The 17074-nt window shown below is 27.1% G+C and overlaps 1 protein-coding gene across 1 annotated transcript in view; it reads right to left on the bottom strand.

Moving 5' to 3' along the window:
• LOC129967701 (nephrin-like) overlaps nucleotides 1-17074 on the bottom strand; it is a 632974-nt gene that overhangs the window by 92948 nt on the left and 522952 nt on the right. The window contains exon 3 of the mRNA XM_056081905.1: nucleotides 2412-2522. Coding sequence (XP_055937880.1) covers nucleotides 2412-2522 — 111 coding nt within the window. The remainder of the gene's footprint in view (nucleotides 1-2411; nucleotides 2523-17074) is intronic.

The raw sequence follows: 17074 nt of genomic DNA, 5'->3' as shown, positions 1-17074 counted from the left end.
TGTGTTTAATCGTTTCTGAAACGAAACTGTTTGTGGGGTTATGTAAAACCGCAATGTCCTGTAATTGGCTTACGGCAGGAAGAAGCAAATGATTAATGCAGATGCGCTTTACAAGTCATTTGGTTTTCCAGATAAAAGTGAGCCTGGTTGTTAGAGTTCCCATTGTTACGAATCGACAATGTCTCCGACCATGAAAGACCATGCTTTTCTCTTTAAATCTTATTATGAATACGATAGTATTGATTGGCGTGCTTTACAAAGATATCATTCGGTAAGAGGAATACGCCGTGGGATATGCTAAAAGCTCTTGATAAGAATGCAGTAATGCGATTTAACTTGCTTTCAGATAAAAGCCGCATTGAACAGGCTTTGTAGCACATTTCAGAAACGATGAAACACATTTTAAAACACTGTCTTCATGTCCTATTTTGTTTAACAATATTGCATACAGCGTCATTTCCTCCCGTGGTGGTGATTTTTGAACTGTTTTTAGGTGGAAAAGAAATTTCCATGATCTCCTTTAAACTATTACCAAGTTTGAAAACATTTGGTTCAGTAGTTTTCCTTTTAAGACGATTTGAAAGTTTAACTTTAATTATAATCATCCTGTATATATTGATAGAGAAAAAACTTCTACAGCATTAATTTTTCTCCAAATTAATTGCTTTAGAGAGAGAGAGAGAGAGAGAGAGAGACAGGTATAGGTAGAGATATATGTTACTTAAAAAGGATTAAAATAATAAAAGTTTAGAAATCATAATAATAGTTACAAATTTAGGGATTATGATTTCCCTATTTACTATTAAAAGTATTTAATTATAATGTTGTTATAAGGAATTAATAAACTTATAAGAAATATAATATTAAAAATTATTGTCTTACAGAACCTGTCAAGAAAATATCAACAAAACCAGTTAAATCAATAATTAATACTTTATTATATTAAAAATTAAATATATTTTCATTTACTCAATAATGATTTTATTATTGTTATGTAATTAAACATTAATATACTAATATTATGTAATTTTTAGATTTTTTGTTTTTTAGAAATTTATTTATTTGTCCTCTAATCTAACAATTTTTTTTAACTAAGCCACCTGAACCTCTCTTGAAATCCAGCTGCCTTAAGCAGTTACATTGTCTGAAATCAACTGCTGATATTTTTTAACTATTTATATTCTTCTAACTTAATGAATATAGATAAATTTTTCTTACTTTTTAAAATAAATTATGTAAGAAGTGTATTCTTGCAATTATTTAGTAAAGTCTATAGAATTAATTTATGTGCGTCATTTATTACATTTCAAAGGAAGTAATGACGACTGTAGTCAAAATGAAACAAGACTTCTTTAAAATAAGTTCCTGTTGTTGCGTTTTAATTAATTAAGGAAAAAACTGATAATGCTGATTATAGACATCAAGAAGAGTAAGATTTGAAAGGAAACAAAGCTTGAAAAATGACAAAGTATATTTGCCTATTCTGGCGTCATGCACTCATGTAATAATTGCTACAAAAATTACTTGATAGCAGGTTTACAGCATGGCTTATATTATTCAGTAAAATGATAGAAACTGAACAGTGAGAATGATGCAAACGGCATTATACAGGTGGATTACTGATGTAATTATACAATTCTGTACCACATAAAAAAATTCACCCCATGATAGCGGATCTGCTACTGATACCATACATGGCATGGACCTGCTCCGTTCAATATGTTTACAGCATCTAATCAACAAGTGATGCAAATGGTATTATTAGTGGTGTTAAGCAAATATTGTTGAAATTTATGGTAATCCGAAAGGAAAAATTCTAGCGGATTTAGATCTAGTGAGCGAGTAAATGAAGCAACGAATTTGATGCATCAACTGCTAAGAAGTCTGCGAACGAATTCAAAGGCAGTATAAACAAATCTCTCTCTCCTTTGAAAGTCATGTCTACATGCTTATTTTTATATTTTCACTGACTAAACACCGTTTAATAAATTTATTTTTGAACAAATTGGAGGACGTGCTTTTTGTTTCCTCGTCAGGATCAAAATAAGACGGGTTTTTAATCGCAATTTTTAAACTATACAAAGCGTAAGGACAATAGTGATATGTTAATTACATTATCAAGAAAAAAAATCATATATGAGACACAATATATCACTAGAAAATACACCTATACATTATTCTTGATTGACAATTAAGCATAGAATGTCGTTTAGAAAGGAAATTTATAGACTAAACCAAGTTTTAATTTTAAACATTGTCACCAGTTAATTAAGAATACACAATTTCAGCTTTTTTATTAACACGTAGAGTTTCATTACTTCCAATCTGCCCTTGTTTTATCACTAAAGACAGAGAAAAATGTCAATCAGATTAAAAAAAAAGTTTTTATTGAGATGAGTTGAGAGTATCACCTCCTTCTGCTTCACAAAGTAGAGATAGATAGGCTCCTTCGTCGTAAGGACCGGCCAGCCTCTTCAATCGTTGACCCCGGTCATCCATTATGACGACAGCTTGCGGAGGCACTGTGGAAAGAAGAGATTGATAAGGACTTTGAACGATGCTTATGGGAGACATAGAAAGTGATTAAGTGTCTGGATTAGATAACACAAAATTGAAATTTATTACGTGATTTTGGAATTCAATAACATCGGATGAAGATATTCTGGATTAGATAACACAAGATGGAATTTTATTATATAATAAGTAAATTTCATGATATAAAAGTATGTTTATTAAATATTTAGTGGATTAAGTTATATAAACCTAAGAGATTTCTTGATATCTTTTATATGTCATATTGTAGTAATCTTTCAATCTTTGATTCTAAAACTTCTGAAAAATAATAAAATATTGTATGTAGTTTTTCTAACCAAAATATCGTGAGGAGAATGAATAGATTAAAGAAAGTGAAGTGCTCATTAGTTATGTTTTTCAGACGGGATACTGCTCTAATTATAACAAAATAATTGACAGAGCTCAATATTGTTTTTTAATTTCATTATATATTTCGTATTTTTTAACATATTATATATATTTTCGGACTATAAAATTGGAGGGATGTAAATATGCTGATATGGTGATTAGTTCAATATATAAATTGATCAAAATATATAAATATTTGCTGACTATTTTAATTATTAAATATCTTTCAATGATTCAAACCTCTCCATCTCAAAATAAGGGTAATTTACCATGTCAGTGTCATAAAATTTCTGGATAGTTTCGCTAACAGTTTTGAGTACACATAACCTATATGGATTAGGATGGCAGCCATTTTTTTTGAGGAAGATATAATCCTAATATATTTTAAGTTTGATAAGTTGAAATATATAAATTAAATCTCTTATCAATCAGTTATGTATTATAGAAAATAATATGACTGCCATCATATTGCATATTGTATAGAAGTTTGTTTAGCACTATTATTGTTACAGATTTAGTATAATTATTCTTACAGTTTTAGCACTATTATTGTTAATATAATCGTTCTATGAATATATAGTGAGACATCATACCAACTCACTAACGGATAAGAGCACTTTATTTCACAACTAAAGTTGCAACACAGTTAGTAAAACAGCGCAGAAGCAATCGTAAAGACACTGTTTCCAGAAATTAATACCATGATAACAGATAGTAAATCAATCATTAAATATCAGGTCAGAACAATAATGCTCAATATATAATCATTGTAGGGCTCTGCATTTCAAAAAGAGAATTAACTCAACTGACTCATTCTTATTGTGACACGCCTTTTATAGATATTCCAATAATGCACTGGTAGATTTAGAAGGATCCTCAGTTTCGAGTTTTAATTGAGATATTGCCCAAATGTATGCATTTTCGAGAACCTTCCTTTTCATCATCAAGTTTGGTGTTCACTGACTTTGCATCCATTCAGCAACCCTTAAAAATATCTGTAAAGCACTCTTCCTTTCTATGAGACAAACTACACTAGGAAACAATATTACAGTCTTATTAGTTGGCAATTGCGGAATGTTTGCTTATTTTTTTTATTGTTTTGTTGCTTTATATATAACATATTAATGCAAGGCTAATTTACAGTTTAATATGTATAGAAATTGAATTCATCGGTGACCTTAGAACAGGAAAACATTTTGTTGAGTGTGTATAAATACATAACATCACTTATCTCAAATGAAAATATTTTATACAATGCGATTTTACCTTTTTCACAAAATTTCGTATATGAAATTCCTGATGAACTATTTATTCTAAAAATTAAATGTCATAGATGCGTTAGAATTATAACAAATTGCAACAATTTTTGCATCAAATTGCAGCAATCAATTTTTTTCGGGACAGATAGAAATTTAGAACCTTTAAAAATGTAAAAAATGAATAATTAAACATTACTTAAATAAAAAAAGGAATTAATTTCATTTTACAAAGTTTAAAACATTTTATGCTTTCCTAATGTGTATAATATTCGTTTACATTTAGAAAATTAATTACTAGATTTTCCATTTAAATATAAAAAGACTCTTAAATGCCTATTTAAAATTTTTTTAATTAGCTTTGATGTTGATTATTTGTTGAAGGAAAGCAAGATATTAAATTTAAAAGCAATTCTATTAATAATTTTTTTTTGCGAATTTATTATTTATTAGGAAGAGGAGACAATATAAAATTTTTAATCTAATTGGACAATCATAGAACCAATCCTCTTGTTCCAAATGATCCAATTCGTCCAATTTTAATATTTCAAACTTCTGGATGCATTATTTATTTAGTTTGTGAAAGAATTCATTGTAAAAAAGTAAAATTCTATAAACAGTAGATGATATAATGTTTTAATTTCATAGAAAACACAAGATATGGATGCATTTGACCAAAGATAGCAATTGAAAAAAAAATTATTGTTACTTTATTTTTTAATTAATTTAAATAGATGGGAATTTTAGAATTATAAAATAAGAAACTTAAATGACCTTCGAATTCGAACATTAGAAAAGGAATTCGAGATAAAAATCTAGCGAATCAACCAAGCTCTATTATATAAAGCATAGCTAAATTATTTTCTTCAAGAGCTCAAAATATCAAATCATAAAAAAAAAAAAAAAATCGAAATAAAAGAACATTTCAATCTGAAAAAGACGTGAATTAAACTGATATATTATACATTTTTTTAGTTACTCTCCAGTTTTTTTTGTGACAACTTAAACAATTCGACATTAAGTAATATCTTTCCAAACTGAAAATAAAATTTAAAAAAGGAAAAATTTTTTAAAGGTATCGTATAACGGTTTTGAGAAATTGCATCTTTATTCAAAAGATTAGTATTTCATATTCTGGAAATAATTGTCCGTTTTTTTAAATTTAAAATAACGAAATTCAGAACTTTTTGTAACATTTCATATTCATGCCAATGGAAAAAAAAAAACGTTTGGTAGATTGTTCTTAGTAGTTCATATTAATAGTTAGCTTTAAAATATTCAGTATGCCATTTTTAAAAAATTTTCATATTGGTTTTAAAGCTTTACAATATTTGTGATTGAAAAAATATAAAATTACTAATTAAATTAATTTAGAGAGTTAGTTTGTTTTTCTTTTTACATATGTTTGATACAAAAGATAGGAAAATTTTGTAATTGTCAATCATTGCAATATTTTTTATTCCTAGGTCTAAAATAATTATCAGTTGATGTTTATATTTCCCTGAAAAGTTGCAATTTATTTGTTGCGGATGTAACTATAGATAGAGCGTTATTTGCAGATATTTTGCTTCCTGTATGATTTAATTTTTCTTGTATAGAAATACAGAAAGTGTTACTAATAAGTTTTGATCTAGAGCATATCTAAAAAACGATAGTAAAGATAGTATAAGAATTGTGTTAAATATGTTTAATGATAAACTATATTTATAAAAAGAAATAAAATAGTTAATAAATGTTAAATAGTTAAGGAAATAATAGTTACTAAAATAAAATAAAATAGCTAATTTCATATAAAATAATTAGAATAAAGTTTATCTGGAATATAAATTCTCGAAAATATTAATGGTGCATGTTATGAGCCTAACGGCAATTATATAATTCGAAAGAATCAAAACTACCTCAAATAGTTTGCTGAATCACTTCTGTGCTAATACCATAAGCTTAAAGGGATATCTGTGTTTGTATTTTGTTTAAACTGTTATGGCAATTAGTTAAATAGACATACAAAGCAGTGGAAGTTTGTTTTGTAAATAAAGTGTTGATTTTATTGGCTGACTATTGACTCTGGATCCCCAATAACTGAACAGATTTGTTTAAATTTTCTGATGACGAATGAGGTATCATTTGGGAGTAGCAGCTCGTCAGGCCAGGTTTTGAAATTTTATTTTTGATTAGAATTTGAAAAAAATTCACACCAAACGATTTAAAAATATATTATTTTTAGTGAATTAAATCAAATTCAAGGAAATTCAGTACTGCAAACTATATGATAAAAATCAAATATGTCACATGCTTCTTAAAAAATAACATTAATTTTCATAATCTCTAGTATAAAAATAGCGTAATTTTAATCACTTTTAACAGGTTTTTTTTATTGAAGATAAATAACTGGGAGATTTCGAATTCGTTTATTCAAAGAAAGAGGCAAAGAATAGGAGTTACAAAGTGTAAACAATACATTTCTGTACCTTCCAGGATTATGCACATCAAATATATATATATATATATATATATAAAATGGAAATCTTTAGTTTTTAAAAACGTGATTTTATCCATTTTCTTGTTGCATTTACAGTTAGAGAATCACGAAATTTACAATTTTCTAATTATGATTTAAAATGACCATATTTATTTATAAAGAAATCAATTGTGTAAAACAAATTTTTCTATATCTGTGGCTATTCTTAATTTGGCCAGATATTTGTAATTTAAATTAAATTTTACCTTAGATTTCTTATAATAAAATTTCTTACAAAAAGACTTAGACATTGATCTTCAAGTACTAAAGATGATTTCGACTTAAAAAAAGATATAGAAAATAAGATAAATCATAAAAACGTAAAAAAAGTATGAAATTTTTGTTAGGATGGTAACAATTTTTTTAGTTATTGTTATTTTTGCATTTTTAAAAACGCGTTTCTTTCATCGTTTTTTAAAAGTTTTCTTTATGTGTAAAAAAATTATCTCGCAAAATTGTTTTTAACAAAAAGATATACAGAAATATTTTTATAATTTTATGTTTATTGAGTCTTTGTTTATATAAATTCCATGGAATACGCGTATAATTTATAATGCATAATTCGAGATATAGGGTTTGGATTTTAGCAATAAAAACATTTTTGATTGCTCAGTAACATATTCTTTGATATATTTAACCAGTCATAAATATTTTTAAATTATTATTATGAGGTTCTCTTTAGCTGTTTAAATTTTGACAATTAGTCATTAAAATTTGATATTAATCTGCCTCTTTTCGAAACATTCTATGTACTTTTAGATACTTAATAAACCAACAAACAAAAACATGTAATTATATTTCTATAATTTAGCAACTAGTTTTAATATTATTTGTTATATTAAAGATTATATTTTTTTGAATTTATTAATGTTGAACTTAAGAAAAAATTAGAAAATTGTTCCCATATTGAGTGACTTCATAGTTCTAAGAAAATCGAGACTACGCATTGAAAAGTCGATACTGTCCTCTTTGAGATCACTGCTGTAAACCCTCAAACACATGCAAACCAAAACAAAATCTTCATTTAGCATCATATGACCGTACATTTTTTAAATCCAATTTCAAAGTTAAAAGTATGCTTTCAATGTTATTAAAACGTCAATAATAATGCAGTTAATACATACATTGCAAAAAAAAATATTACTATAATTATATTTAAAGTGTACAGGACGTTTTCAAGTTCTAGTAAAACAACTATGTCAAGTATTAATATAGCCATACTAAGTCAAGTATTAATATAGCCATACTAAGTCAAGTATTAATATAGCCATACTAAGTCAAGTATTAATATAGCCATACTAAGTCAAGTATTAATATAGCCATACTAAGTCAAGTATTAATCAATATGTATGATTAAATGATTTCATAGAATGGCATTTATTGTAATAAACCCAGTGATAGTTTCTGAAAAATGTCAGTTGTTTTCAATTTCACTTATTAATTGCTTTAGAAATTAACAATTATTAGAAACGTCTTATTTCAAAGTTTAATAGGGTGCCCAAAAATTTCTGATATAATGTTATTCTGACATAAAGTAAAAGTAGAATCTAAAAAAAGTTTTTTTCAAAAACCAAGAAATACCAAATTGTAAATCTCAAGTTAAAAGCATAGTTAATAGAAGTAGATAGCACATTAAGTTGATTTTTAAATCTTTTCTTAACTTCTATCGATAATTTTTTTAGAATTTCTACAGAATCCCAATATCTTATCTTCTTTAAAAGTAATATCTTTTCTGACTAAAAGCAAAAGTGACAAAATGGAAAAATCATCAGTCTCATAAGAGAACTTAAAAAAAATCGTTTTTCCATTCAAAGTTTCTTAAATTTTTCACGCTATGGTTACGTTTCAAAAGAAAGGACGCGATAACGAAATACAGAATCATATATAACATCTTTTTTGTCAATGGAAAAGATTTCTTCAATCTAGAAAAGATATCGCGCAGCTTTCTTCTATTTCTCCATTTTTAGTTTTTGTATCATTAAATCTCATATTATAATGTTTTTGGTAAAAAGAGATGTCTTAGCAACATTAAAAATCTAGTATTTTTTATTATTAAATCAAGCGCAATTTTCTTTATAATAATATAAAATAACATTCTATTTAGCATTTGCAGATATAATATTAGTAAAATAAATAATTGTGAAACATATCTCGGCAATTATTTAATAATTTATACTATGTAGCTATCTAATATCGCTGCACAGGATTTTATTTGTTCTTTTAAAATAAATAATGAGTTCAGTGCAAACGATTTATTGATGTATTTTCATTATAGGAACAATTTAAATCATTTCGTTCTGTTTATTTATATACTAGCCGCCTTTGGCGACCAGCCGGTTCGCCAATCTTAATGTTCGTTAAAATTTTAATAATTAAATATTTTATGCAATTTCTACTTTAATAGCTTCTTCATCAAAATATTTTAAAACTTCAAATTTTGATTGTCATATAATTCATTCATAATGTTATAAAGGCCTTCAGTCATAACGTAATATGTATCTCTCTCATTTTCTGTTAGCACCGTAGAATTTATGCTTTAAATTAAAGTGGAAAGAATTAATCTTCAATTAATATAATAATATTTTTTACTGAAACAAAGCATTTTTTTTATAATCTGATTACTGAAAATAGAGTCACTCAGCGTTTAAACTTTATGGGCACTAAAGAATATCTTTTTTAATTTATGTAATATCTCAAGAGTTTGTCAACAAAATTTTCTTAGATTCATTATGAGCAGATCGATTCATTAACAATGTTTAAATTTAAATGCATAAAACACTAAGAAAATAAAACGAATCGTTTAAAATAATCGGTTGAAAACAGGTTTTAGAAAAACAACTTAAAAAACGATGTACTTAAAACTATAAGCATATACAAAAAATATATAACTAACATAAATACAATTTACTTACAAAAGCATGCAACTAACCCAAAAATAATTTAAATCATCCATTGATAACGATTGTCATGGCAACAATCAGAACAGAATGCGCATGTGTGAATTTTCTTCGCCAGTTACGTAACGCAAATACGAGATTTTTTCTACGCCAGTTGGGGTAACGCTATGCGGATTAGAAATTTTTAATTTCCTTTATTCTGTTTTATTTTAATTCAAAAGTACTTCAAAATGAATCTGAAAGATCGATTAATTAACAATGTTTAATTTTAAATGCATCAAACATTAAGAAAATAAACAGAATCGATTGAAATAATCCGCCGAAAAATTTTAACCCTAGCCTCATTACTGTTGGGAGAAAAAAAACTGATGCCTTTCTCATTTGGCGGTGGGGAAAATGGAAGATTTTTTTGGCGGAAAAGTTGGCGGTGGGGAAAATGGAAGATTTTTTTGGCGGGAAAGTTAGTTTTTAATTAATAATTAAAATTCTAATTAAAAATTCGAAAAACGGAACCCCAGGTGCACATTTCCAACGTCCAAGGTATACATCTACCAAATTTGGTAGCTGTAGGTCAAACGGTCTGGCCTGTAGAGCTCCAACACACACACACACACACACACACACACACACACATTGATCTTTATTATAAGTATAGATTACATAAATTATGTTCAATATTTTATAGAGAATACAATATTATTTATTTATTTAAACTATTTTAGATTATTTAACTATTTATTTAAACTATTTTATATGTTTTAGCTTAATTTTTCATTTAAAGTATATTTATAATGTATTAGTGATTCTAAATTTCGTAGTAATTTCTCTCAATAACTAAGCAAAACATTTTTAAATAATTTTAAAGCTAAGAAACAATATATTTTGTTAATAATTAAGTAAAATATTTATCATAAAACTCGTAATCTATACTTAATTATTCTCCAATACTTCTCACTTAAACTATACTTCCCATTTAAACGCAGAAATTTATTTCTATATTTTATGATCTCAAGTAATTTTGTTTTCAGTCCTCTATAATGAAAGATCAATGCAACATGAACCTTTATATATTAAATACATTTGATCTTTACATTTGAAATGCATTTAAATTTTCATTATGAAGTTAGTTTCAAAACTTCAGCATTTTCATCCCTTTCCATATTTAACTCAAACGCTATATAAAAAAATCAAACTTAATGTTAATAATAATTATTTAGGATTTAAAAATTCATAGGATAGTCAACATAAATTCTTAGATATGGAACATTTAAAACTAAAAGAGAAGAGAGCCACAATCCTTATATTAAAGAAACTGCTGGGATATCCATTACAAACATGTTTCTTTTATTTGTAATGAAGTTTTTTTTTTCTTTTTATAAATCCAATTATTTAAAATTTTAAAATTTATCAGATATTTATCATAAATTATTATTATTAGATATGGAACATTTAAAGCCGAAACAGAAAGTGTGTCCCAGTTCTTAAACGTAATGCTGCGATATCTATTACAAACATGTTTCTTTTAAATGAACTTGAAGTTTGTCTTTTTATGAAGCATTTAACGTGCACTTGTTTATTTGTATTTGATTTAAACAATATGATACAACTCAAAAGTCACTCATTTACATATAAAGTATACACGCCATTTGTTTGCTTTTTAATTGATTCGAGTTTTAGCTATTTAGAGGAATTAACACATTTTTACAATACATATTTCTTGTGAACTAAAAGGATAAAGTAATCCTTGAATATGGATTGGGAAAAAATATTTTCCTTATTTTCTTTGAGACTAATTATCCGTGTGTACTCATTTACTTAATGCTGCCACCAAGAAATAGAGGTCATTGTAATATTAAATAATGAATCAAGATCATAAAAAATTCGGCATTTAAGCAGTATTGCCATTCCTTCGAGTCCAATATAGGTTGATCTGCACAAATACAAGAATTTCTCACTTCTCTCAAAGGGTTGACATCTATTCCTTTCCGCAAACACCAGAGATCCTTTCACAATACATTTCTTTCCTCCCACAAAACTGCCTCACAATTCTTTTAAGAATGTTATTCATTTTCATCGTCATAGGAGGATACAAATCGAATCAGGAGAAATAGAATAACCCTTTCTGTCTCTTGCCTTTTTGTTGAGAAAACTTAAACATTTATAATTTTCTTTTCTTTTTTGTAAAGAGAAGTAGTTTTCGTTGCATGTGTAGTTTAAAAGATTAGAAAACAAACTCTTACTAATCTTTTGAATTTAAATATACTATGTAATGAGGATAAATGATACAACGCGAAATGATACAACGTGCCGATTGCGGATTTGCCATGTCCTCCTGATGGTATACAATATTTAGCGATTGATTTTAAAGACTTTTTTATATGAAATAAAACCATGTGAGCTTACTTTATAGTGAGGATTTTCATTTAGTATTTCGTTTTATTTTTATTTAAAGCTTTGTTTTATTATGTTTATCTTCGAAAAATTAAGAATTCACGAATTAAGGTGTATGTACACACTTGAAGATTTTTTTAAAAATTTTAACTTTAAAAATCCAGTTTTTTCACAGTAGGTTATTAATATATGTTTAAACTCATTTCAGTGAGAAAAAAACCATATTACACTAATTATTAATTAATTAATTAATATTTAATGAGCTAATTAGCCTATTTTTTGAAACATGATATCTTAATTTCTAATTTGTACAGACACACAATTCTAGTTGGAAATGATGCCTAATATTAGTCTTCATGTTGTCTGCCTCAAACAAGTTATAAAAATGTATAGTTTTTTTTAAACAATTTTTTCTTCAACGATGAATAGAAAAAGCGAGATTTTTTCTGTAATTTTAACATTTAAACAGCCATTAAAAATTTATTTCTATAAATATAACTTTGATTGAGGCACAAAACATCCGCTATTTTATACAGATTATTTTGATATATAAATAACTGTATTTGGTTCATTTCTTGTTGAGTTATGATTGTTTGAATGAAGCAATATAGTGGAAAAATATCATTCTTCATAAAATGAGTTTTAAAAACACCGTAACTAGAGTTTTTAATGAAAGCACCACAAGAAAAATAATTTTAACTCGAGAAATATTTCGAATATTGACAACATCTTGGTATCGTTTGAAAACTAAAGGATCAGAGAACATTATTAAGCAATAAAAGAATATTTAATATTTTGAACGATTTTCGAAGTTTCAAGTGTGTACATACACCTTAAAAAACCAAACAAATGATACATTTCTTCAAAACAGGGACAAATGATACATTTCTTAATAATAAAAGTTTCGATAAAATAAATTTTAGGGAAGAGATTTTTCAAACATTATTTCGATTCATTATTTTTGCACTTTAATATTTAATAAATAAAAAGATATATATAATATTTAAAAATAATCTCAGAATATATTAAATATAAATTTCTTATAGTTCTATCTATATTTATTTTACACTATCTTGATGCCAAAAACAATTAACTCCTGTTAAGTATGATTAGTGGATATATTCTTGGACATTCTTGATGAAAACTCGTTTAACAGTCTGCACTCTTTGTTTTATGCAAAAACCGGCTTATCATTATAGAACTTACTCATCCGTGTTTGGCCGAATTAATGGGGAGTTAAACAATTATACTTTTTAAGAACGTACATAACCAAAATGCGAGTTTTAGCCAAATTCTTGTATGAATTCTTATATTGATACCGAGAAAGCCAAATTTTTTGGTAGTGAATTAGAAGGATTCAGAAAAGTAATTCTGATTTTAAGTTCTTAAAAGAAATAGATGTTTTGCGAATTCTTCAGATATCAATTTTAGTTGATTTTCTTTATGCAAAAGTTCTTTTTTTTTTCTTCCTTCAAATCTGATTGGCATACTTTTCTTTTCGCAATACACGAGTGTTTTGGTGACACATTTTTTCTTCCAATGAAACTACAGAATTCTTTAGAAACATTTTCTATAAGCATTTATTTATTTCTTGTACATAAGCAAATTTTCACTGATATCGAATGCCAATTTTCTTTTGATTTAAAGAAGTGTCTTTATAATGAATTTTGATGCTCGAATAATTTTAGAAATTATCTGGATTTATACATGTCTTTCAACAGAATTCACAGGTAGTTATAAAACAATGATATTTAAGTCGAATGATAAAAAAAATTAAAAATATGAATTTTATTATTTTTATTTAAAACAATTTCTTTAAGTAGCTATATAATCAAACATGCAAATATAAAATTATATGCCGAACACTATTTCGAACAAATGTAAAATTTTACTTTCATATTTGATGCTTTTCAATAATTTCAATCGAATGATAGATATTATCCTAAATTGATGTTTTATTGCTATTCCTGCCAAAAAAATCCCTTATTTGTACATGTTTTTTTAAATCTCATTTTGCAAATTTTGGAAAGAAAGAGGATATGTAAAATTAAGAAAAAACACGTAGCGATATTTGATATTCGAAAATCAGACTCTCATGGGAAGCAATAGAAAAAAAAATATAAAACAAAATGATCTGGAATTTTGTTTCTTACTGTTTGTTGAAAAAAAGAAACAAAAAAAAAACCTGTCGAAAGATTTATTGTCGTGTATATAATACTCAGTTTTCTTTACTTATGATTTACATTTTACTAAGGTTTCATATTTTCTTATGTTCCACACTATGAAAAATGTAAAAATTTGTGACTTAATATTTAACTATAAATGAATTCGTGCTATCATCAAAATATAGTGCTGTATACTTCAGTTCTGATATGCATCTTCATAACTGAATTGTCATATTCTGATTTTAAATCCTGCTTATTACCATCCAACCAGATAAAATGTTCCTCATATGGGACATTTAAAAGGTTTTTACATTCGATTTCCACTTGAATATCCATCCACTAATGCAAAGAAACACAATACTAGTACCAAGGGATGTCCACTTTTAGAATATTAAACACTAAACTAACGGAAGTAGAGAACTAGACACCAGCACAAAACAGTCTCCACTTAACTCTAAAAGGAAAGAAATGTCTTGGCGTTCCTGTGAGGCCAATATCGTCTGATCTCCACAAATACGAGTATTTCTTTTTCTCTCTGGGGTTGGTATATCTTCTTTTCCACAAACACCGGAGAGTCCCTTTTCGATACATTTCTCTCCCCCCAATATAACTGCTCCACAAATCTTTTAAGAATGCTATCCATCTTTGCTGTCAGTCGTTCGAAGGGGGGTACAAATCGTTACAAAAGGCGAAGGCTAACCCTTTTCGTCTTTCGCGATTCCATTCCAGAAGCTTACACATATAGAATGCTCATTTCTTTCTTTTATTAGAAGATGCAGCTATTGTCGGTGTAAGCTGTATGTATGATTAGAAAACGGGTTGCTAATGAATTATAGATTCGACATATAAATTCAATTTAGCATTTATAAAGTTTCCAAATAATGCATGCCTTATAACTTATCAGATAAACTGTAAGTAAGGAGACAGATATTTATCTGATCTCAGATTTTATTTTAGTTTGGCTTTTGCTTTTCTTTGTTTGATTTCATCGATTCATAAAGTTATCTCTAAACTCTACAAAAATTCTCATACAACTTCTTAAAAAATATTCAAAGCAAATAAAAAGCAGATTAAGGAAACTATATGAATACTTTTTAATGTTGGTAAAAATAGCTCTCTTTTGGAACATAGGAAACATTAATGCAATTTTTTTTGAATTTATTAAGTATGCTCTTGATATCCTTAAATGCATTTCAGGAATATTAGTTTTTGGAAAGAATATTTCTATTGTTTTTATTGAATAAAGTATTTAAAAAACAACGCTAATGTTAATTATGCTATAAAATTAGACATTTCAATTTTTAATCTTAATTTTTTAAATGCACAGGACATTTCACCCGTTACAAGTTTTGCCCGTGTTATAGATTTTCGATTAGCAATCGATTTTGTATCTCAATCTAATCTCAGAGTTGTTCTGAATGTGGATATGGTGTTCCAGAAAAATGGATTATACCTAGCATTTTATGATATGGAGGGTCATATAGAAGGTTGGAGTATAAGGCAGTTCGATCAGGGATCGATTTTGTATCTCAGTTTAGCCTGAGAATTGCTTTGAATGCGGATGTTGTGTGCCAGAAAATGGGATTATACCTTGCATTTTATGATGCGGATAATCATATACATGTTTGGAATATGAGGCATTTCGATTAAGGATCGATTTTGTATCTTAATCGAACCTCAGAGTTACTCTGAATGTGGATATGGTGTGCCACAAAAATGGATCTGACCTAGCATTTTAATATGTGAAGGATCAGATGCAAGATTGGAGTATAAGGCACCATTATATGAATAGAATTTAAATTTGCGAGAACTGTCCTCATAAGTCCTTTCGTAGAATATAAAATGATCAAATCAATAATCTATCTTAGAATAATTCGGATTTCAATTTTCTTATCCACAAAGTAAAAAAGTATAACATTTCTTGAGGCAATATTAATTTCACCTTTTTCTTTATTCTTATCTCAATAATCATTAAACTACAGTTTGTCAAAGTATTCTAAAACCCTCCGTGTTTTTACGCATGTGTTAAGATGAGTTTAATTCGACAGGGGTGAGGAAAAAGATGAAAGGAGAAGATGCTTACATTTAACAATAAAGTAAATTCAGGAAATGTGCACATCCTTCCACGTCTCACCCCTTAGTGAGATAGAATCGTCGAAAAGTGGTAGTCTCAGGATACAGAAACAAACAGTATCTTTAATGATATTTTAGTTCAAGTGGTGCAATTAGCAAATTTTATGTGATTTTGTCAATAAAGTAATTCATAACTAGAATGCTTAAAAAGCCATTTCTCCCAATTTCCGTTTGATCTACTGTTATAGAATAAACGAGAACTTCTAGAAAATTAAAGAACCAGTCAACAAACTAATAAATTCTGAACATAGTTAAAACATTCTGCAATGAAGTTCTAAGGGAAAGGAACGTTCTTGGAATATTTCATATCATTTGACCCAGCTTCCAAAATCGGTTAACTTATACGAATCTAAGAATTTTATTTATTCTCAAGTCTTGGTATAACTGCTTTTCTGCAAATATTAAGGAGTTATTTTAAATATATTTCCCTTCATGAACAAAATTGTCCAACAATTCTCTTAATTATTTTATCCATTTTGGTTGTAACTTTCTTGTAACAGGATTCAAATATCCACTAGATGCAAAGATCAACAATTTTGTATCTGTTTATTAAATCCTAGAAATGTTACATGGATGAAGAATTTCTTTTATCTCTCACTTTGTAAGACGATAATTACATCCATTATGGCCACCATTAATTATATAAGTTTCAAAAATAAATATCGAACACTGAATAAGTTACAGATGAGAATCCTTTTGGTAATTGTTTATAGGAAATAGGAAGTTAAATAATGATAATATTAATATGTTTTCTTTATTTAAATAATAAGTCTGTGGCATGATTTTAAAGAT

The sequence above is a fragment of the Argiope bruennichi genome, chromosome 1 (assembly GCF_947563725.1).
Source record: "Argiope bruennichi chromosome 1, qqArgBrue1.1, whole genome shotgun sequence".
NCBI classification, from domain to species: Eukaryota; Metazoa; Arthropoda; class Arachnida; order Araneae; family Araneidae; genus Argiope; species Argiope bruennichi.
The sequence above is the reverse complement of the archived record's forward strand: the minus strand, read 5'-3'. Positions and strand labels throughout refer to the sequence as shown.